Below are 23,778 nucleotides of genomic sequence, written 5' to 3' on the forward strand. Positions count from 1 at the left end.
GCCAATGTTTCTGAAATACTGGTTATGTGTCTATAGTCAGAGTCATGAACTAATAAGCCTGTTTGGGGGCACTGACCAGTTCAGATGATCGGAGAGTCCCACCTTCAACTGGAAGGTACTGTCTGGCACTGAATTTTATAGGGAATTCTAACGCGATAGTAAACCACAGGGAGAGTCTCTGACTCCTGCTCTACTGCAATTTCCTTCTAGTTGCATGAAAAATTTCTTTTAAAATAAAGTACAAAGTTTAGCCCAGAAATGAAAGATATTTCTAATTTTGGCAGTTATAAAACAAAGTGTATGATACATTTCCATTTTTGAGAGAAAAGAAATGAGTACCTATTAAAAGACCTAAAAGAAATAAACATATCCAAAGTAGTTATTTTTAGTTGTAATGAGTAATATTTATTCTATTTTTAATGTTACTGTTTTATAAATTTCCTTTGAAATATGTATTTTTTAAAGAAAAAAATAATTAAAATTAATGCTTTTTAAAAAGTCCTTCAATAACTTTCTTTTGCTTTCATGATAAAACTCGAAGCAATCAGCATTGTAGATAAGGCCTCTCAGGTTTCGGCCTCGATTCCTCATAAGATCCAGCTACATTCCTTCTACCCAGCCTGCAGCTCATCCCTCAGTCTCCTCGTCTTGGATGAGCAGGTAGCAAAGCACAGAAAGCCCTTCCCTATTCACCTTCCCAATCCACTCCCCCTCTTCAGGGGTTACCTCTTTCTGCCTATCAGCCTGCCTCTGCCCTAAAGGCTAGTTGGGTACTCTTGCTTGTTTTTGCATAAGCCTGGGCTCTCAGTCTCAACTTATAACACAAGACTAAATTCCTGTTGTATAAAGGCAGTCCCAGCTGATTTGACTACCTAGAACCTTCTAGAGCTAGAAAACCTGAGGAAGAAAGAAGAAGGACAAGAAGAGAGAACATTGGTGGCCAGCTGGGATGGCAAAACCCTTGCAACCAGCTGTTCTTTGAGGCACATGGAATTGGGAATCACTGGTAATGAACAAAACTGTAAGCCTCCAGTTTTCTGAGGGAGTTGACTACAGGTGAGATAAGTTGACAGCCAAGGATAGAACACTGTAGAAACCCATATCTGGAGTTCAGGTGAGAAGAAACAAACAACATGAACAGTCTCCAATGGAGATTATGAATTTGAAAAATCTTTTACTGAGGCAGGAGAGTAAGAAGCTAGAAAAATTCCTTGGCAAGTGGAATAGGGAAATTGAGACAGATGGCTGATCAAACTGGCTGAGCAATTTATAGTCTGACACGGAAGGTCATCTCCCTGGAGATAACATCTAGGCCTCTGTTGTATTTCAGCCCCAGGCTCAGACAGGCAGCAAGACTAGGCCAGCAATGCCAGGACCAGCTACAGGACTCACAATTCCCTGCCCTGGCACTGACCCAGCAGTAGAGACCACGACCCTAAACTGGCACACTTGGAAAAATAATGAATATTCTGCTAAAATGTTTCCCTGAGACCTCTAAAATGCCTGCCTGCAAGAGAGAGTTAAAAGTCCTCAAGACAGCCCTGACTGGTGTGGCTCAGTTGGTTGGGTATCATCCTGCAAAGTGAAAGGTCACCAGTTCAATTCCCAGTCAATGTCCAAGCCCGGGTTGCAGATATTGTCCCCATCAATGTTTCTCTTCCCGTCTTTCTCCCTTCTGTCACCCCTCTTTCTGAAAATGAACAAATGAAAAATCTTAAAATGAGAAAAGCCCTCAAGACAAAGGACCCAGGGCGCTCTCCCTCTGGGAAGCATGCCCACGCTGTTCCCTTCCTCCTCTTCTTCCCCCACAGGCACTCATCTCCTAAACTCTAAGGGACCCCAGGAGACTTGCAACCAGGGGAACAATGAGCAGCAGCAGCTTGCCCCTGAACCTGTCCTCAAGACCCCCTTTTCTCTCACTTCCCAGTGAGCTAAAGCAGCCTGGGCTCTCCTGGTACTTCTTCTATGCTAAGGCGTTCCTTGTTTCACTGTCCCCAGCTTTAATAAACATACCCTCATAGTCACCTGGACTCACGTTGTGAAATCTTTCCTGCATGAAGTCAAGAACCCACACACTACCAGCCAGCCCTAGGCAGACCCACTCGGGGCCAGGTCTGCTGTCTCCTAACACCAAGATATAAAATATCAAATGTGGTCACAGAGTCCCCTGAGGTAAACTACATTTATAATGTATTACCAACATTTGAGTGTCTACACCATACCAAGTTGCACTGGAAAAGGAAAAGAGATTCACTGGAGAAAAGTCAAGTACAGGGCACCTCCTACCAGCTGCAGAATTGCCCTCCAGGGGGCATCAGGGGCCACAGGTAGCCAGGACCCAGACAGTACTCCCTGTCCTCACCTGAAGAAGGCTGCACCTGAGGAAGTCCACCTGTTGCTTTTCCCTGCTTGTTGAGAAGAACGTTCTCCCCAACCTGCTCTGTACCAAAGCCAGCACTGTTAAGAGCTTAGTCTTGTGACCATCTACTGAACTGAGGATAGGACCACAGTCTAGGACTTTGGACTCAAAAATACCAAATGTGATTGCAGAAGGTCAACTACAAGCCACATCAGAGCACTGAGCAGATGGAAAGAGAACAGGGGGCCTTTCTGTGCTTAGAAGCTCTTGGTAAGGTACCCCCTCCTTTTGGGCTGGCCAGGCCTAAAGAAAGATGCAGACAAGTGGGCACTCCTTAGGGTGATGAACATTAAATCATATTACACGCTATAATGATACCTAAAATCTGAGAGACCTGGGCACCTTAATCCAACCTAGCTAGTGGTAGTGACATTCCCCTCCCTCCACAGCAGAACCGAGGGACAAAACAGACCTGAAAACATCTACTGCTGTCACAAAGGTATGTGCATAGTACGTGTGTTACTGTTCAATACACACACAATTATTCAAACATATTTTAACAGACATGACTAATAAAGTGTTAAGAATTTTAAGATAAGAAGGAAGGCGTTAAAGGAAGAGACTGGCAGGCAGTTCCACAGTCGGGCACAGCACCCCCGCCAAGCACACCACGTGCCCTCGGCAGACAGTGGGCCCTGGAAACTGGGGTTCTGGGGGTTCTAACTCACCATGCTCTGTGACGACTGCATTATTCTCAGCTGCGTAACGACGAAGTCTACCTTCTTCTGGTTTGTAAGAGAGGCCAAGAAGGCGTTGTGGTTCCGACAGGACAGTTTAGCGTTGTCATAGTTCTCCTTGGCAGTGGTGATTTTCATACATGAGTTTAAAACCAAATGCCAGCCATTGCCACAGATAGTTTCTTTTGTAAAGGAGGAAGAGAAAGGAAAAGTTTTAGAAACCACATAAAAGTACTATGTTACTAATTCAAATTACTGAAAACCTAAATGGTTTGGGGGCTCTGGATTGCAGTACTTATTAGGATGTACTGGAGTATCAGACATATTACTAAGGACCAGATAGAGAATACAAGAATTTAAAAAATGCTTATCACAGTCATATTCCTGAATCTCAAAAAACATATCCTGAGGTCAACCATCCCATATTTTTGAAGAAAACACTTGTTTGGTGCCAGTGTTGGAGTTTATAAATCTCCTTTTGAAGAACAATTAGAAACAAGACTAAAATTCTAAGAGCAGAAAAATAAATATGCATACTGGAAGGATGTGGTTAAAAACTGCAAGAATGGGAAATGAGCTGGTAAAGGAACAAGTCTATAGTCTTCAAAAACTACATTGTTCTCACATCAAATGGAAGGTAAAATCAAGTGCACAAATTATCCCAAAAAACGAAGTGAAAGATTCTTTTGAAGAAAAAAACCCAAAGCGATACAGCTGTCGCACAGAAAGCGAACCTGCAATCTGCAACCGTGATGGCCCCGAACCCACCCAAAGAACGGCAGGAAGCCCTGAATACCTCTTGGAAGACAGTGAGCAAAGCAACTGTACCAGAACCAAAGTACCCTGGAGACGCCATCAGCAACACTCAGTAGTAGTTGGTGAGGTGAACGAAGGGTACCATGGGTTAGGGACCATTTAAGAGCAGAGAGACAGTCGCTCCTCAAAGTGTGGCATTAGTGTCACTTCTTGTTCAAATGTAGACTCTGGGCCTCACACTAGATTTCTACCAAAATCTGACTTCCAGCAAGATCCCCAGGTATTCTGTTGTGCATTGAAGTTTGAGAGGCAATGCGATAAAGAACAAGAAGCCCACTCATGAAAGAGAAATCCAGAGGCCATTGACGAGGGGCCTCGCAGAGCCCCAGTGCACGTGCCGCAGACACTGCGCAGCGCCACAGGAATCCCCCTCCTTGAATATCTCAGTCCCAGCAAATGCACCGCAGTTTCAGTCACGGCTGGCCGGCCTCAGATCCCCTAACTTGTCATCCTGAACCTCAGAAGTGCCACAAATTAAGGTATCTGGGGCTTGAGATCACCCCAAGCGGTGCTGTGGACACAGGCATCTCGCCTCGTCTCGTCAGAAGGTGCTGACAGTCTAATCCAAGCGGTCAAAAGGAAGCAGTCTTCAGTGGGTGCCCAGCAGACTGGCTGTGAGACCGTGGCATTCTATTCCCAGGCTCCCACAGCAGAGTGGGGCGAGGCCAACAGAGTGGGCTCCATGCTATGGAGCCAAGTGGTCATTTGATGCTCCAGAGAGCAGATGATGTTTCACTTCATTTCAAAGGATGTAGGAGCATACTTCAGAACCATATTTTTGTTTTCAAAAATCACCGCCACAATAGTGGTATGGGAGATGAATGGATGAAATGAGCTTGCCCACCACTGCTGGGTTCGATCGAGGCTGCACAGTATGGGAGGCATGAATGTGAAGTCTCTAGACCCACGCACACCCCAAGGTCCCGCTGTAAAGCCTACCGGGCAGGGCGATGCACTCCTGATTCCGGGGCTCCCACTGGCAGCTCGGGTCCAGGGCGCAGCTCCTGCAGCTGGTCTTCTTATTACAGTGGTACGCGGGGTTGTCCTTGGGGCAGTTCTCATACCTGGAAATGGAGACCTAGAGCACAGCAGAAAACAGCTTTTGTCGTATCCACAGAGAGGACTCACGGGATACTAAAAACTGAATTAAAGCAGCAAACTACAAATACATAAATAAACAAACAGAATGTATACGACACTGCGCTGCAGTGAACACACTTTAGTGAAAGGTTCTGCTCAAGGACATGCCTTTACCCAGCAAGGAAGCAGGACACCCTTAAACACCACGCCGCAACCTGCTCCCCTGTAAAGTGGCGATGTTGAATGTAATGCTTTTCAAATGCCTCCCAACCAGGCTAAAAGCTTTATATTTGACGGACTGCTTCACAGATTGACAAAGAATGTCTTATGTAAACTGTCAAAACCTAAAAGCTGAGTCATCATCTTTGTTGCCTTAGAACCTAAATAAACAATTACAAATGGTGAACATTATAGGTAATTATGCTAAGCCAAGATATAACATAAGACAAGGAGATTTACTTCCGCAACTCAATGTGTAGCAGCCACACTGAATCTTGGAAATAAATCTCAAGTTTTAACTTGCCTCTGAAACCTTGCACAGGTAGAGCTCACAAGCCTTACACCAAGGCTCCAGTGTTTAGCCACAGCCAGGCCTAGCAAGTGGGGGTTACTCAAAACACTATTCCTTCCTTCTAAAACCCCACACGTCAATCCTGTGACAAGGACCTTTAGAACGTCAGAATGCATAGAGCATCCCCTCCCAAAAGAAAAGTTGAGCAACAATAAAATCCAAATCTACACTGAAGGTTTTACAAATTAACTCTGGGCCAGTATTTACAACACACGCATTATAATCTCCACATAACCCCACTCTGGTTTGTTCCATCCTCTGAAATCCTTCAGAAACGGCCCCTGACCTGGCCTTCTGTGCAGCTGTGGTTCCTAGGGACACAATAGTCGTTGCACCAGTGGCAGTCATTGGTGTTGGCCGTGCAGCTGTAACAATCCGTGTGCTGGTCACATCTGTCATGGTCAAGAGCTATGAAGAGAAGAAAAACTCATCAACTGTGACAGTTTCTCCTCAGAAAAGTCACAGGCCATTACAACTGCTGTTGAGCACAATGAGACTTAGGTAAAAAAAAATGTGACAAGGGTTGGAAAGTAAAACAAGGAGCTCAACTAGTAGAAAATTACATCAGTGAGGTCATGTTAAAATAAAACAGATTTAGAAAATTGTAAACAATTTGAAAAAAAAAAAACGCTGTTCTGTACCCACTCCCCCTACAAAAGTACACAAAAAGTAAAAAAGAAAGACAGACTAATTTAATTCAACAACAGCAAGACAAGAGCTCTGGTTCTTTAAATACTTTTCTTCCCGAAGGAAAAAAAAAAAAACTACCAACAGAATGAATGCCAGGACCTTCCCAAGGAGCCAAAGTAAGATAGGAGACCAAGCCATTTCCCCCAGCTACAAACACGAGGCTAAGCCGGGCACAGGAAGAAGGTAGTATCATAGAACCCTAAAGGAAGCAGTAGGCTGGGCTGCATTTTGTACACATATATGTAAATCCAAAGATGTAAGTTTGAGAATTTCTGGGCAGACCTGCTGCACCTCCCATTGACCCCAGACAGGTCAAGGTTAGCAACAAAAGAGAAGCTGCACAACCATATTGCCTCATCTTGTGGACACAGCACATGATGAAATCCATGGATAAGAAAGAGTAGGGCCATCCTCACAAAGTCTCCAGCGCCCTGCTCCTTGGCTTGTTCTTCCTGCCCTGGTCATAACTCCAAGGACTAAGCCCAAACAGGAGGTAGAGTGAACCAGGGAGGCAACACCTGAATGAGCTCATATAAAATGGGTTCATAAAGAACCACCTAAGCTAAGCGAGTATTATATTAAACTTGCACATCTAACTTGAACTTTAAAAAATTTGGTTAAGCTCTGGCTGGTGTGGCTCAGTGGACTGAGCACCAGCCTGCTGACCAAAAAGCTGCCAGTTTGATTCCCGGTCAGGGCACATGCCTGGGTTGCGGGCCGAATCCCCAATCAAGGGCATGTGAGAGGCAACCAATGTATTTCTCGCACACTGGTGTTTCTCTTCCTCTCTTTCTCCCCCCGCCATATCTAAAAGTAAATAAATATTTTTAAAAACTTGGTTAAAAAATAACTATGTCACTGATTTTATCACTTTTAGGAGACAGGGACTAACCCTTCCAGGTTCTGGTCATCTCAGTTCTCCAGCACTTGCCAGCTCACCAATGAACCTAGAAGGCTGCCTGGGTGTCCTCACTGAGGACTTATGTCCAGCTGAGGAGTGAAAGCTGCCTCTGTCCACCATAACTGTCGTGATGACTGCTGTACCAGACCTAACAGTTACGAAATTCAGTCAATATGCTTTAAGTTAATTGAAAAAATATTCTACAGAGACATCTTTCTTACTCTTTTTTCTTTTAATCTTTAATTATTGACTTTTAGAGAGAGAGGAAGGGAAGGAGAGAGAAAAACACCAATTTGTTGTTCATTTATTTGTGCATTCATTGATTCTTCTTGTATGTGCCCTGACTGGGGATCAAACCTACAACTTTGGAATATTGGGAAGATGCTCTAACCACTTGAGCTACCCAGCCAGGGCACATTTTTCTTACTCTTAATGGAATTTCTCACATAATACTTTGCATTGTGTTAAATGTCAGAGCATAAAGGTAAGAAGCTAAGTAGGCAAGAGGAAGAAAGCTTGGAAAGTACAAGAGGAAGTTTTAGAAGCAGGGTTCACTATGCACCCCCAGCAACTGTCTGTCCTGCTATCACTGCTGTGCTGAACTAGAGAGGCTAGAAAAGAACAGTACTTTGCAAAGACAGCTGCGACGTCACCTCTGTCCATGAGAGCGATCGACCCCAACGCAGCTGCTTTGGGTGGCCCTCTTCTTCTCACCCTTCACATTAGCGCTGCCTAAGGCAAAATGGTAGCCACTAGCCACGTGGAGTTTTTTATTGAAATTAATTAAAGTAAAAAATGCTCAGTTCTTCAGTCACACCACTCTCATTTCAAGTGCTTTACAGCTACATGTGATTAGGAGCTACCATACTGTGACAAGCAGATACAGAATATTCCCATTAACATACACAAAAAAATCACTGAATTGCATCTCCTCACACAAAATGCAGCCACATTCTGGAGCTGATATACAAAGTCTAAGCCACACTCGGGAAGTTTTCGTCTCTATGATTTGCAGACAGCTTGCAGGAGCCACAGGGCATGTCCCACCCATTGTAAAGATGTTTATAAACCAATTCCCCATAAAACCTTTGCATAAGTTATTACTGAATATTTTTGGATGATAACATGAACTTAAGAAAAAGTATACATATGCTAAGTGCCTTCATAATTCAGACAAAATGAGATTTCAAGTTAATTATATTTTAAGAACAGAGAAAAACATACTTCTTTTGGAAAAACATTCTGATTTTAACTTTTCTTCTTGTGCTTCTGTTGCCAGCTCCCAGGAGATACACTGAGATGACCCTGGGTCCCACACACATTGGATGCCAGGCCCTGCTGCTAGACAAGCAGCTTTACTCTGGTGTGCTTCACACAGTTCTGAGGTAAATACCAGGATGTCACTGAGAAGGAGACTATTAAAACCACCAAATACATACATGGAGCTAAAAAAAAAACCAGAAGTAGTTTAGTGGAAACAGAAAAACAAAGGCACGATACACTATATGCAATCTTCAAACTAATATTATATATCAAAAGTCCTGTCAGAATTATGTTCCAGGGTCTCAAAAAACAATCATATACCCTTCCTCCCAAATTCTAACATATCATGCTAGTCTTTCCAACCTCGATAATTCCAATAATACACGTACTCTTTATAGAACATATATTAAAAAGTTCTTACAATAACAAAGTGGCTCTTAAACATGATTCCCTAGAATATTTTAGCAGCAGGGTAAGTAAACATATTTTAAAATTAAACACATAGGACTTCTGGGCAAGATGGAGGTATAGGTAGATACACTTTGCCTCCTCACACAACCAAAAGAAGGACAACAAGAAATTTAAAAACAAAAAATAACCAGAACTGCCAGAAAATTGAACTCTATGGGAAGTCCGACAACCAGGGAGTTAAACAAGAAACATTCACTCAAACTGGTGGGAGGGACAGAAACAGGCAGCCAGGGTAGGGAGGGCAGCTGGAGGACCAGGGCAGGCAAGGCAGGGGCTGGAGGACTGGATGGTCCACATCTGCATGCAAATAAACCAGGAGGAACAACTGGGGAACGAGGCAGACCGCACAACCCAGGGTTCCAGTGTGGGGAAATAAAGCCTCAAAACTTCTGACTTAAAAAAACCTATGAGGGTTGCGCGGCAGTCCTAGATGGTACACAAACCCACCCACCCAGGGAATCAGCACCGGAGTGGCCCAATTTGCTTGTGGGTAGTGAGGGAAGTGACTGAAAGTTGGTGGGAGCTGAGCAAGCAGCATTATTTCCTCTCTGACCCCTCTCCCACATATAGCACCACAACGCAGCATCCTGGATTGTGCCACCCTAGTGAACACTTAAGGCTCCACCCCTTACAACATTAACGGCTGTGCGCAAAGAAATATGGCCCAAATGAAAGAACAGATCAAAACTCCAAAAACAAACAACAAAAAACCCCCAAAAACTCCAAAAACAGAATTAAGTGATGAAGACATAGCCAGCCTACCAGGTGCACCATCCAAAAAACTGGTAATCAGGATGCTCACAGAAATGGTGAAGTATGGGTGCAAAATAGAGGAAAAAGTGAAGGCTATACAAAGTAAAATAAAGCAAAATATACAAGGAACCAAGAGTGAGGAGAAGGAAACTGAGACTCAAATCAACAGTTTGGAGCAGAAAGAAGAAATAAACATTCAACCGGAACAGAAAGAAGAAACAAGAATTTAAAAACGAGGAAAGGAACTTCCCGTCAAGATGAAGGTGTAGGTAGACACACTGTGCCTCCTCACACAACCAAAATAAGGACAACAATTTAAAAACAAAAAACAACCAGAACTGACAGAAAAATCAAACTGTATGGAAGTCCAACAACCAAGGACTTAAAGAAGACACATTGATCCAGACTGGTAGGAGGAACGGAATTGGGCAGCCAAGGCGGAGTGCACTCACAGCAAGGCAGTGGCTGGCAGACCCACTGAAGGGGCGGAGTGGTGACTGGGGTGCACAAGGCTGCGGCTGGCCAGCAAGGCAGTGGTGGACTGGGTGGCCGCACACTCACACACAGATTAACCAGGCGAAACAAAGGGGGAGCGGGAACTCCCAGCCTCATAGGAAAGTTTGTCAAAGAGACCCACAGGGTCCTAGAATGCACACAAACCCACCCACACGGAATCGGCACCAGAAGGGCCCAATTTGCTTGTGGAAAGCAGGGGAAGTGAATGAAATCTGGCAGAAAGCGGAGCAAGCACCACTGATACCTCTCAGACTCCTTCCTCACATACAGCGTCACAACCGAGTAAGTAAGGTGGGTTACCCTGCCCTGGTGAACACCTAAGGCTCCACCCTTACTATGTAACAGTTCAAAACACTGGTAATCAAGATGCTCACAGGAATGGTTGAATTTGGTTGCAAATTAGATGAAAAAATGAAGGCTATGCGAAGTGAAATAAAGAAAAATGCACAGGGAATCAACAGTGATAGGAAAGAAACTGGGACTCAAATCAATGGAGTGGACCAGAAGGAAGAAAGAAATATCCAATCAGAAAAGAATAAAGAAATAAGAATTCAAAAAATGAGAAGAGGCTTAGGAACCTCCAGGACATCTTTAAACATTCCAACATCTGAATTATAGGGGTACCAGAAGGGGAAGAGGAACAGCAACAAGTGGAAAACTTATTTGAACAAATAAAGGAGAATTTCTCCAATCTGGCAAAGGCAATAGACTTCCAGGAAATCCAGGAAGCTCAGAGAGTCCCAAAGAAGGTGGACCCAAGGAGAAACACACCAAGGCACATCGTCATTACATTAGCCAAGATTAAAATGGAGAGAATTCCAGAAGCAGCAAGAGGTAAGGGGATAGTCACCTACAAAGGAGTTTCCATGAGACTGTCAGCTGATTTCTCAAAACAGACCTTACAGGCAAGAAGGGGCTGGAAAGAAGTATTCCAAGTCATGAAGTCCAAAGACCTACATCCAAGATTGTTCTATCCACCAAAGCTTTCATTTAGAATGGAAGGACAGATACAGTGCTTCTCAGATAAGGTCAAATTCAAGGAGTTCATCATCACCGGGTCCTTATTATATGATATGTTAAAGAGATTTATCTATTAAAAAGATAAAAATATGTACAGTAGAATGACAGCAAACTCACAATTATTAACACCACACCTAAAACAAAAACAAAAACAAACTAAGAAAACAACTAGGACAGGAACAGAACCACAGAAATGAAGAGCACATGGAGGGTTATCTACAAGAGAGTGGGAGGGGAAGAGAGGTGGAAAAGGTACAGAGAATAAGTAGCATAGATGTAAATAGAAGATAGGGGGAGAGTAAGAATAGTATAGGAAAAGTAGAAGCCAAAGAACCTGTATGTATGACACATGGATATGAACTAAAGGGGGGGAGTAAAAATGGGAGGGGGTATGCAGGGTGGAGGGGAAAAAATGGGACAACTGTAATAGCATAATCAATAAAATATATTTTAAAAAAACATGGAGAGGTTTTGGAACCTCTGGGACAACTTTAAAAGTTCCAACATTGGAATCATAGGGGTGCAAGAAGGAGAAAAGAAAGAGCAAGAAATGAAAAACTTATTTGAAAAAATAATGGAGAACTTCTCCTATCTGGCCAAGTAAATAGACTTCTAGGAAGTCCAAGAAATTCACAGAGTTGCAAAGAAGTTGGACCCAAGGAGGAATACACCAAGGCACATCACAATTACATTATGCAAGATTAAAGATAAGGAGAGATTCTTAAAAGCAGCAAGAGATAAGGAGACAGTTACCTCCAAAGGCACGCCCAAAAGACTATCAGCTGATTTCTCAAAAGAAACCTTACAGGCAAGAAGGGGTTGGAAAGAAGTGTTCCAAGTCAGGAAAGGCAAAGACCTACATCCAGATTAGGTCAAGTTAAAGGAGTTCATCATCACCAAGCCCTTATTATATGAAATGTTAAAGGAACTTATCCAAGAAAAATAAAATGATCACAAATGTGAACAGTAAAATAACAACAAACTCACAACTACCAACAACTGAACCTAAAAAGAAAATAAAAACAAAAATAAACTAAACAAACAACTACAACAGGAACAGAAAATCAAAGAAATGGAGATCATCTGGAGGGTTATCAGTGGGGAGGGGGAGTTGGGAGAATGGGGGAAAGGGCACAGGGAATAAGAAGCATAAAGGGTAGATAAAAAATAGACAAGGGGAGGTTAAGAATAGTATGGGAAATGAAGAAGCTAAAAAACTTGTATGTATGACCATGGACATAAACTAAGGTGTGGGGAATGCAGGGGAGAAAAGAATGGGACAGTTCTAATAGCATAATTGATAAAATACAGTTAAAAAATTAAATTAAACACATAATTCTAAATCTACATATTCTTAAATATTAAAAATAAATATGTATAATTTTAAAAGCTTAGATAAAGTCTCCCTACTTAAAACTGTGTAATGATGCATAAATCAATAAGAAACAGATAAAAGTGCACAGTAAAAGTGGCATCTTAAATTAGTGTAGAAGAGATGGACTTTCTAGTAAATGGTATGGAGATAATTAAATAAACATGGGAAAAGATAAAATTGAGTCCATTTCTCCATACCAGAATAAATTCCAAATGGATCAAAGAACCACTTGAAAAAAAATGAAGGCACACATGCACTAGAAGAAAAGATGGGTGAGCTACTCTATCACCTGGAAAGGCTGCACCATTAGGCCCTACAGGACACCTACTACACAGGGCACTCTACCAAGTCTGGAACACCCACCAGCCCTACCTAGTACATAGAAACATAGGGAAGCAACCAACAAGTGGAGACAAAGATACGGGTCCCAAATGAAAGAAATCTTCAGAAAAAGAACTAAATAAAATGGATGCAAGCAAACTACCAGATAGAGTTCAAAACAATAGTTTATAAGGACACTCAAGGAACTTAGTGAGAACTTCCACAACTTGAAAAAGGGCATAGGAAACATGAAAAAGAACCAGTCAGAAATGAAGGATACACTAACTGAAAGGAAGAATAACTTATAGGAAATCTTCAGATGAAGATGAAGCTAAGAATCAAATTAGTGATTTGGAATATAAGGAAGCAAAATATACCCAATCAGAATAGCAAAAAGATAAATGATCCTACCCTGCTCCAAATGAACATAACATAAGAAGCCTCTGGGAAACTTCAAGAGTACCAACATTCTCATCATGGGGTTTCCAGAAAGAGAAGAGAGTTAGAAAGTGAAAACTTTTTTGAAAAAGTGATAGAAAACTTCTCTAACCAGGTGAAGCAAGTAGATATACAAGTCCAGGAAGTGCACAGAGTCCTAAACCAAGAAGAACCCAAAGAGACCAACACCAAGACACATCATAATTAAAATGAAGAAAGTTAAAGACAAAGAGATAATGTTAAAAGAAGCAAGAGAAAAGCAGCTACTTACCTACAAGGGAGCGCCCATAAGACTATCAGCTGATTTCTCAACAGAAACTTCACAGGCCAGAAGAATGGCAAGAAATATTCAAATTGATAAAAAGCAAGGACCTAAAACCAAGATTATTCTACCAGGCAAAGTTGTCATTCAGTACATACAAGGTCTTTCCAGAAGGTATCCAGCCATGTAATATGAAAATAGAGACTTTTATCGAGGATACAAGATATAAGAAACATTGTACATAGGATATTGATGTCTCAGTCCCCTCCAAAGTAGGAACCTTGGGACCTCACACAGTTCTCCCAATCTCCATCAGCAGCCCCATCGGATTTTCCAGGTTCTCATCACTGGTCTGAAATCCCTTCCCTTCAAAGTTGACTTTAGTTTTGGAAACAGCCAGAAGTTGCAGGGCACCAAATCTGGGCTTATAGGGGGCCTGAGTCACCTGGGTGATTTGATGTTTCACAAAAAAACTGCCCAATGATGCATAAGCGGGCACATTGTCCCAATGAAGCTGCCAACCACTAGATGCGCACAGCCGTGGCCTTCTGAATCAGCCAAACAGCTTCCATGAAAGAATGTTCAAGCTTAATGCAAAATATGATGCAGATTCATTGCTCTATTCACTCAGTCATTTTGAGTGCAATGGACACAGGGTACACATGCTCACTCGACAGCATCTACTTTGCCCCCTGACTAATACAGTAAAGTTGTCATTGTCCACGCATGCGCATTCCAGTCCACTCTCCTTCGCTGTCAGGTTAAATCAGTGTGGCGCAAACTGTTCTCGTTATATTAATGATGGCTGGATGTTTTCCAGACAGATCTCATATAAAGAACTTCCCAGACAAGAAAAAGCTAACAGAGTTCATTATCACCAACCCAGTATTATATGAAATGTTAAAGGGTCTTCTTTAAGAAGAAAGAAAAAAAGGTAAAAATATGAACAATAAAATGGCAATAAATACACATCTACCAACAACTGAATCTAGTAAAACAAAATAAATAAACAAGCAAAACAGAAACAGACTCATGGGTGTGGAGAACATTTTGATGGCTGCAAAATGAGAGGAGTGTTGGGGGGATGGGTGAAAAAGGGGAAGGGATTAAGAAGTACAAATTGGTTGTTAAAGAAGTCATAGGGATGTAAAGTACACCATAGGGAATACAGTCAGTAACATTCTATTAACTATGTATGGTGTCATGTGGGTACAAGATTTACTGGGATGATCACTTAGTAGGTTATAAAATGTCTCATCATTGAGGTATGTACCTGAAACTAATATACTATTGTATGTCAAGTGTAATTGAAAAATAAAAATTATTTAGAAAATAATAATAAATGGTAAAATGAGTAAAAATTATGAGGCAACTGGGAAATCTGAACACTGAACACTAAATGGTATTAAATTACTATTCATTTTTTAAAGTGTGATCATTGTATTGTGGTTGTATTTTTTTTAAGTGAAGAAGAAATAGTAATAACAGCAAAAACAAAAAATGAGAAAAACTAGTATCATGATTAGACTGTTTAACAAATCAAACATCTTTAAAGCACACTGTAAGAAACAGGTGTGCCCTTACAAGAAAGAGCTGTCTCCAGGGGCAGACTGATGAAGAGCTCTGTTAGGCAGGGCCACGCATTTTTGAGCAAGGCAATGCAGACTCCAGATTACCAAAGACTATAAACTTCTATACGAAGCTTCACAATCTCCCCACCTCTGTTCCCCTACCCGATCCCCAATCTGACGTGCCCTCTTTCTTTTTTCAAATCTCCTTACCACTCAGACCTAAGTACCACCAACAACAGCAAATGACAGAGGGCGTAAGACAGTAACTGCACATAACTTTTGTGGTCTGATGCATTCAGGCAATATAGAGTATAATATACTCCTTCATGCAAACAGAAAACACATCAACAAACATGGCACTAAAATTAACTCAAATGAACATCAAATATTTTAAATATATGTCAGGAAATTCATACCTATGTAATTCTGTGAAAAATTAATAGGTCCTATTAAATAGATTGAGAAAATCCTGTAAATAATATGTAAGTCTGATCTCACTTCTTCATATTTTACTTCATTTTCATTTTAAACACAAGAGAAAAGGAGCAAGCACTTTCTTTCCCAGTTACCTGTTGTGTAAGACTGCTGAGTGGCCAAATCTGTTGACATGGTGGAGATCAGGTCTGGGAAGCACTGACCAGCGGTCACAAGCTAAGAGCAAAAAAAAACACATTTCAGATGAGACTGCTGGTCATCATCAGTAGAAACTGGCTTTTTTTTTTTTTTTTGAAAGAAGATTGCAACAGACACAACCTCCTAAAATGTGCCTCTCACTTTTTCTTAGTCACCCGATCATTTCTGAGTTAAATGCTGCAGCAGAACAGCAGGGCATGTAAGAAAGGCAGGACCATATGCCAATTCTAATTAGTGAATTATAATTCCTTCTAATTAGTGAATTCATCCAACATTCATGATACCCACATCACTCACTCTGTTGCCTATCAATTTCACCCACTACAATGTTTTTTCCCCCCAAAGAGTTTATTTATTTATTTTTAGAGAGAGGAGAAGGGAGAAAGAGAGGGAGAGAAACAATGATGTGAGAGATACACTCATTGGCAGCCTCTCACATGCCCCCATCTGGGTACATGGTCTACAACCCAGGCACATGCCCTGACTGGGAATCAAACTGGAGACCTTTCAGTTCACAGGCCAGCACTCAGTCCACTGAGCCACATCAACCAGGTCTCACTTACTACAATGTTTTTTAAGTTAAGCATATTTTATATTTTTCAAAGCTTATATAAGTAAAACATGTAAGTTCCGTAATTATTTTCCCCTCTATATTGACCTGCCCAAATAGTAGCTAAAATAGGAAAATACAGGTAAAAAATTAAAACTAAAAAAAAAAAAAAAAAAAAAATCAATGTTATCTAATTTTTTAAAACTCCTTTCCTCAATCCTTTAGATCCACTACTTTTCCTTTGTCATGATTGATACTATCAACTGCTCTTGCTGGGAAACCACATGCAACTCACATTCACTACGTGCTTCCGAGACACTCAGATACTCACACTCACTAGGCAAACGTTCTTCCACTCAATCCAGACCTTTTTTCAACCTTGACAACAGCTTTCACTTCCTTCTCCAACCAGCCCAGGCTCTGTGGTCTTCCTCACATGGAGAACAGAGGCTTCCAGCCCACCCACCTTGCTTCCTTCCTTAAAACCGCAGTGTGGCAAAGACCCCCTCCTCTTAGTGCACCTGGCTTTGACCACAGCATTTAAATATGCCCAAGACCGTACTCAAATCACCACTTTCTTCTTCTCACAAATGCATTTTAAAAATTAAAATAGTCAATATTCACTGTGTACATCTCCCTTACATTATTTTGTAGCCCTCTGCAATCTGGATTATTCCTCCATGTGTACAGGGTAATAAACCACCTCTTTGTTGCTAAGTCTGAAAGACTCTCCAGGCCTTATTTTAATCCCTCTGTGGCATGGTTAACATTTCCCTTGCAGGACACCAATCTCGCCTTACTTTCCTCCCACGCCTATGACATGCTTTCATGGTCTGCATTCTCTTTCCAACTTCTTTATCCATCTCTCCTCTGCTTCTTTGCTCTTCCCTGATGACACATGTCCCCTACAGAATTTCACCCCTTACTGGAGATTCCCACTGATCTCTGTGCTGCTCCATCCCATCGGCAACTCTAGCTGAACATGCTCCCCAACTGCCTGCACTCACCTTCTCCCAGACCCTGTCCCTGTACTTCCATGTCCCACCTTAGTACACAGTACCGTCTACGCTGGCCCACATTAGCTACCTGGGAATCGAGATGCTTTAATCGCTCTCAAAATACACCCCAGACAATCCTCAAGTTCCCGGGAGTTCTCAAACCCATCTATCTCTTTATCGTCATTGCCACTTCCACAGCCTTGGTGCAAACCCTCCTCAGAACTTCAGCAAGAGCCTCCTAACTCCCATCTTGCCCTGTGCTAATTACTCACCACAATACCACAAAGACCTCTTCCTGAAACACAAGTACGATTCTATCACTGCTTGTGTAAGGGTCTTCAAAAGGCCCAAACTCCTCAAGATCTGACCACTCTAACAGCTGCGTGGGTCTCTAGTTCCACTTAAAGTAGCTATCATACACCCAGAACTACTCACAGGCTCTAAGTAGGTGGCATGGTCTGTTTTTGCCTCCACCTGAGAAGTCCGCCTGACTCTGCCTAACTGACTTTCCAGTGTTCCTCAGGACCCAGCCCTTCTCCTAACTACAACCCTTACCCCCATGTGTTAAGGACTATTCATAGGCGCTTTCATACACTTATCTTAAAGCAAGTAATACTCTGAATTACAATTACATTGTATGTTCAGTTCTCTGCCTCCCCCACTATGAGACCGAGGGCTGTAACTTACAGTCTCCAATGTATAAGGTTGGTGGCCAGCACAAAAATGACCATCCAATGATATAAGAGATGGGCTAGTATTTTGCATGAACAAATTCTGCCCTCTTCTGGTTAAATATGTTACCACATGAAATTTTTTAAAGAATGTGAAATCAGATTCTAGGAACCAACTTAATACAATTTGGGTGGTAAACAACTACAAGACACTTCTGTGTAAGATATTGTAGTACATCTCAGAGAGCCCACTTATCTCAACTCATCCTTAAAAATTAACATTCAACTAACTACACCTACCAATGTCATAAGCCATGAAATCCGAAGAAAAGCACTTGGCACCATAGCTCATGGACGTGTCGTTGTGCGTGTTTCCTCCGAACACCAGCATGGTCCCACTCACCAACACCGCTGTGTGCAAGTAACGGAAGAACCGGCTGTCCTTAAGAATGGTCCTTTTGAGAATTAAAAGTAATAAATACATGGTTAGTTTTTTACAATACTTAGCACCTATTTGCTAATAGAAACATAACCATTTTCTTAATTTCATATCCAAATGTGCAAATATTTCTGGATTTTTCCCTGTATATAACTTTGTCAATACTAAGTAAACATGTAGAAACTTAAAGACCTATAAGAATTTTGACAAAATATATTAAGAGCCTTAAAAATTAATGAGCTCAAAATGACAGTGTAGGCAGAGCTGACTTGCCTCTTTGCACAACCATGTCAAAATTACACTGAAACATAGAAGAACCATCACTCAGAAGCATCCCAAACTGAGTCGAATGGAAGTCTGACAACTACGGAATTAAAGAAACCATATCCATCCAGACTGGTAGGAGGGGCTCAGATGTGGAATGGACTAGTCCCTTACACACGTGTGCTGGATAAAAAAATTCAGGAGGGATATCTCGGGAGTGAGCAGTCCTAGCCCTATATGAGGCTCCCTTAGTCCAGGGTTCCAGTGCCCAGAAAATAAGTCCCCACAACTTCTAGCTGCAAAAAAATCAGCAAGGATTGAGTCGGTAGAAGAAACTCCTTGGGACCCCAAGCAGTTCCTCTTAAAAGAACCCACACATGGGCTCACCTATGCAGACTCACTCCCTCTAAGCTCCAGCACTGGGGTAGCAGCTTGAAAGGCATCAGTGGCATACAGGGAGGAACTGAAGTGTATGACATCAGGGCAAAGCAGAGGCCATGGTCTCTTTTCTAAACCCTCCCCCAACAGAGCTGGCAAGCAGGTGCCATATCTCAGACTCCATCAACCTGGCTAACACTGTGTGACCCGCCTCAGAGATCCCCAGAGACTCCACACCACCTTTAACAGGGGCACACAAGCTGCTTTTCCATATGAATGGCTGGTCTTGGCTTATGCTTCACAACTTCCTAAATCCTCTCAAACATGCAACAGCTGGATTCAGTGAGCCCCAGGCCCAGCACCAGAAGTAGCCAGCCTTGATTCACAGCATAGCTTTGCTTGGGAATCTCTAAGCCCAGCACAAGTAACAGCCATTTCAGGTTCCTTTATACCTCAGGCAGGGTGGCCCCAGACAAAACAGAGGTAGGGGATGACCTCGGCCTGTACCACCCAGAAAATCCCAGGGCAGCTACAGACCACCCTGCCCCTGCACGGCTGATCCTTCAGGGAGGGCGGAAGTTGGCGCTAAGTGGTCACAGCCAATCCTTCCAGCTGACTGGCCTGGGTAATTCCTTCCCATTGATTTGCCAACAACAATCAAGGCTCAACTACAAGAGGAAGTGTACTCAGCCCACACAGAAAGCACACCTCGAGTACCCAACTTGTGTGATAGAGGATGCTGTGGCACCAGACTCTACAGGACACCAATTACATTAGGCCACACTACAAAGGCAGAGTCAAAGCAGCCCTACTTAATACATAGAAACAAACACAGGGAGGCTTCCAAAACAAGGAGACAAAGAAACATGGCCCAAATGAAAGAACAGATGGAACTCCAGAAAAAGAGCTAAACAAAATGGAGACAAAGCAATCTATCAGATGCAGAGTTCAAAACACTGGTTATAAAGATGTTCAGTGAACTCAGTGAGGACCTCAATAGCATAAAAAAAGATCTAGTCAGAAACAAAGAATACACTAATTGAAATAAAGAACAATATACAGGGAAATAGTAAAGTAGATGAAGCTGAGAATTGAATCAATGATGTGGAAAGTAAGGAAGCAAAAACTAACCACGCAGAACAAGAAGAAAAAAGAATCCAAAAATTTAAAAAATGAGGATTCTATAAGCAGTCTCTGGAACAACTTCAAGAGGTCCAACATTCCCATCATAGGGGTGCCAGAAGGAGAAAAGAAAGAGCAAGATATTAGAAATCTATTTGAAAAAATAATGAAAGAAAACTTCCTTAATTTGGTATAGGAAATAGACATGCAAGCAGGAAGCACAGAGAGTCCCAAACAAGATGGATGCAAAGAGGCTAACCCCAAGATACATCATAATTAAAAGGCTAAAGTTAAAGATAAAGAGAGAATCTTAAAAGCAGCAAGAGAAATAAAGTTAGTTACCTACAGAGGAATTCCTGTAAGACTGTCAGCTGATTACTCAAAAGAAACTTTGCAGGCTAGAGGGGATTGGCAAGAAATATTCCAAGTCATGAAAAGCAGAGAGCTACAGCCAAGACTGCTCTATGCAGCAAAGATATCCTTTAGAATCGAAGGGCAGATAAAGAGCTTCCCAGACAAGTAAAGGAGTTCATCATCACCAAACCATTATTATATGAAATGTTAAAGGGACTTATTTAAGAAAAAGAAGATCAAAACTATGAACAATAAAACAGCAAAAAAAACCCCCCATATCTATCAATAATTGAATCTAAAAAGCAAACTAAACAAACCAGAGAACAGACAGAATCATGGGCACAGAGAGGGTTTTAATGGTTGCCGGATGGGAGTAGGGTGTGGGGGAATGGGTGAAGAGGTTAGGGGATTAAGAAGTACAAATAGGTAGGTACGGAATAGCCATGGGGATGTAGAGTACAGTACAGGAAATGGAATAGCCAAAGAACTCATAGGCATGACCCATGAACGATGGTGAGAGGATTGCCCAGAGGGAATGCGGGGAGCTGGGTGGAAGGTGGCAAAGGGGGAAAAAAATCAAGATAACTGTAATAATGTAATCAATAAAATATAATTTAAAAATAACTATGACCTTATAATTGCAGTTTCTGGGTGGAAATCATGTGAAATACAAACAGAAGCTTATGCATAATGCTTTATCAGTAGCACAAAAGCGAGAAACCAAAATTTCTGGCTGGATAGGCTCAGTACACTTACACAACAAAGTGTTACACCACCACTAAAAATGATGCTTTTAATGAAAGGCAGAATGTAAAGTGAATATCCATAGCACGGTCTCAAGTATGTAGGGAAACAGGAAAAGCAAGAAGAGAAACTATTGCTTTATAGTTACATTATTTCATGACTCAAATTTGCTTTACATTTATTAAAATTAGCATACTTTATATAGACCAATATATAGTTTAGAGTAAGGAGAGTTCTAATCTTTTAGGTGCTAAGACCATTTCTGTTTGATGATTCCATGGATGCCAGTAACTGACCTCAATGATGACACCTCGGTCATTAAGAAAAGGACAAATGGATATATTCTACATAATTACAACAGAGTGCATACTCAGAGTAATTTATTCCTTAGGATTCTGAAGAGCTAAAATTTTACAGTGGTACTGAATGTATAAAAATTAAAAACCAATTCAAAAAAATAGCAAGCATTTTCTAACCAACCCACTAAAAAATGAAAAAATAATGCAACAAAATAAATACTACCTACTTTACTACCTCTGCTTTGCCCCCCATTTCTTTGTAACACTGCAGAGAACTATCTGCTAGGTCCGAAGACAAAAATACAGCACGGTATTTTCTCAGCAATGGCCAGAATGCGCACCTTACAGTGAAAGTGCAAGAGCGAGAGCACTCACCACATCCGGGTGTCCACGTCGTATCGGTAGAGATCATCTGCGAGCCGGTATTTATTGGCACTGAAAGCCTTGTAGCCTCCATGAACATAGAGGGCCCTGGTCTTGGGGTCATAGACACTGCTGTGGCCATAGCCCCCTTGGACAAGGGCGCCAACAGTATTTAATATGCTCCATGTGTTTGTAACTGAAAACAGAAAACAGTTAAAGGCAAATGTTGCAGGCTTCTCCTCTCTAATACTTAAAATTACCAAGTAGCTTAGGACAAGAGTAGAGATTTCAGGAGAATTGATACATATAATTTTCTTTTATTGTTTTATTTTTATTTTTTTAAGATTTTACTTTTTCTTTTTAGAGAGAAGGGAAGGGGAGGGAGAGAGGGAAAGAAACAGCCATGTGTGGCTGCCTCTCAAGTGCACCCAACTGGGGACCTGGCCCGAAACCCAGGCATGTGCCCTGACTGCGAATCGAACCAGCGACCCTTTGGTTCACAGGCCAGCATGCAACCCACTGAGCCACACCATCCAGGGCTATTGTTTTATTTTTACAGGGAGGTCACCTAAAACTAATTAAGTCAGGTGGCCAGACTTTTAATTTGTTTAAAGTTCTGACATTCTAACGTGCCATGTAGAAAAAGAATTACATTAAATTGAAAAGACAGAGAACACTTAATTCTCATGACCTTTACCGACCAATACACACATGTACTGTATGCATCTATTTTCTCAGAATATAAATTATAGCTGGCACGCCTACTACAGAACAAGATACAATAAAATTTAACCAAAGGAGAAATTACATAGTAAGGGGAAGAAATCATACTCCCTTAAACCAATCTCTAGAGGGCTTACCAAATACATTTTCTCTTCAGAATAATTGTTTTTTAGAACCATTTATTTACTTACTTTATTTCCAGCATGTAAAGAATTTAGTGCCGTCTCTGCCCCATGCCAAACTGACAGTAACATACATACCACACGGCAGCATCAATAATCTGATGCTAACACATCGGTGTTAACTGCATTTCAAGGTAAAGTATTGGGTCAAGGTTAGTTTGAATCCTGTTAAAAACTCCTAATAATAAGTGTAAAGGTTTTCAATTTGACATCCAAAAAACTCACTGGAAGAAGCATCCCCACCTAAGTCATACTCCTGCACACTGCTGATATAGCCATAGAGGGGGCAGTGTCCAAAGAGGACCAGCATGACCACCCGGCCGGTGTCGAGGGTGACAATGTGCGCCGAGTGCCCCACCACCGCGTACTGCTCCTTCGCTTTAGGGCTCAACAGCACCCACGACTCGTTGTGAATATGGAACACTCTCAACTCATTGGTCACATTCCCTGTTGAATCGATTTTTCCTCCATACATGTAAATTTTATCCTAGGGAGAAAATGGGAAAGTTCTAACAACGTCAAAAGGATTAAATCTGAGAGCAGTTCAAAACCTCAATATCATTCTTAGCTTAAAAAGTGTTAGTAAAATACACCATTCCGTGAATTACTAGAAAAAAGATGGCAAAAAATAAAATAAAATATAAAACACAATAAAGTGTGTTCTATATCTGTAACAATTTCCTGCTTTTCTTGGACTTCCTCATGCAAGTTCTTTTACAGTAATAAAATGACTTAGAAAAATAAAGTTGAAAAGTTCCCTCATCCTACCATAAACCACAAAAACAAGGAAATGAAAATGATTATTCAGTTATATTGCAATGTGCTCATTCTTGGCAAACCTTGCTAATGAACATAAATACTAATCTACACCATATTAATTTTAACCATCTAATACCACAATCATAATATCCCAG

The 23,778-nt window shown here is 41.6% G+C and overlaps 1 protein-coding gene across 3 annotated transcripts in view; it reads right to left on the bottom strand.

Moving 5' to 3' along the window:
- ATRN (attractin) overlaps window positions 1–23,778 on the bottom strand; it is a 156,938-nt gene that overhangs the window by 74,117 nt on the left and 59,043 nt on the right. For all 3 annotated transcript variants that reach the window (XM_053671406.1, XM_037147756.2, XM_053671407.1), the window contains exons 8-15: window positions 23,108–23,351; window positions 21,972–22,155; window positions 18,297–18,451; window positions 15,714–15,795; window positions 8,379–8,599; window positions 5,850–5,971; window positions 4,852–4,990; window positions 3,088–3,278 (exon numbers count right to left, since the gene is read on the bottom strand). In XM_053671406.1, the coding sequence (XP_053527381.1) occupies window positions 3,088–3,278; window positions 4,852–4,990; window positions 5,850–5,971; window positions 8,379–8,599; window positions 15,714–15,795; window positions 18,297–18,451; window positions 21,972–22,155; window positions 23,108–23,351 (1,338 nt within the window). The remainder of the gene's footprint in view (window positions 1–3,087; window positions 3,279–4,851; window positions 4,991–5,849; window positions 5,972–8,378; window positions 8,600–15,713; window positions 15,796–18,296; window positions 18,452–21,971; window positions 22,156–23,107; window positions 23,352–23,778) is intronic.

Source organism: Artibeus jamaicensis, unplaced genomic scaffold (genome assembly GCF_021234435.1).
Source record: "Artibeus jamaicensis isolate MK-2021 breed Jamaican fruit bat unplaced genomic scaffold, CSHL_Jam_final contig_685, whole genome shotgun sequence".
Taxonomy (NCBI): domain Eukaryota; kingdom Metazoa; phylum Chordata; class Mammalia; order Chiroptera; family Phyllostomidae; genus Artibeus; species Artibeus jamaicensis.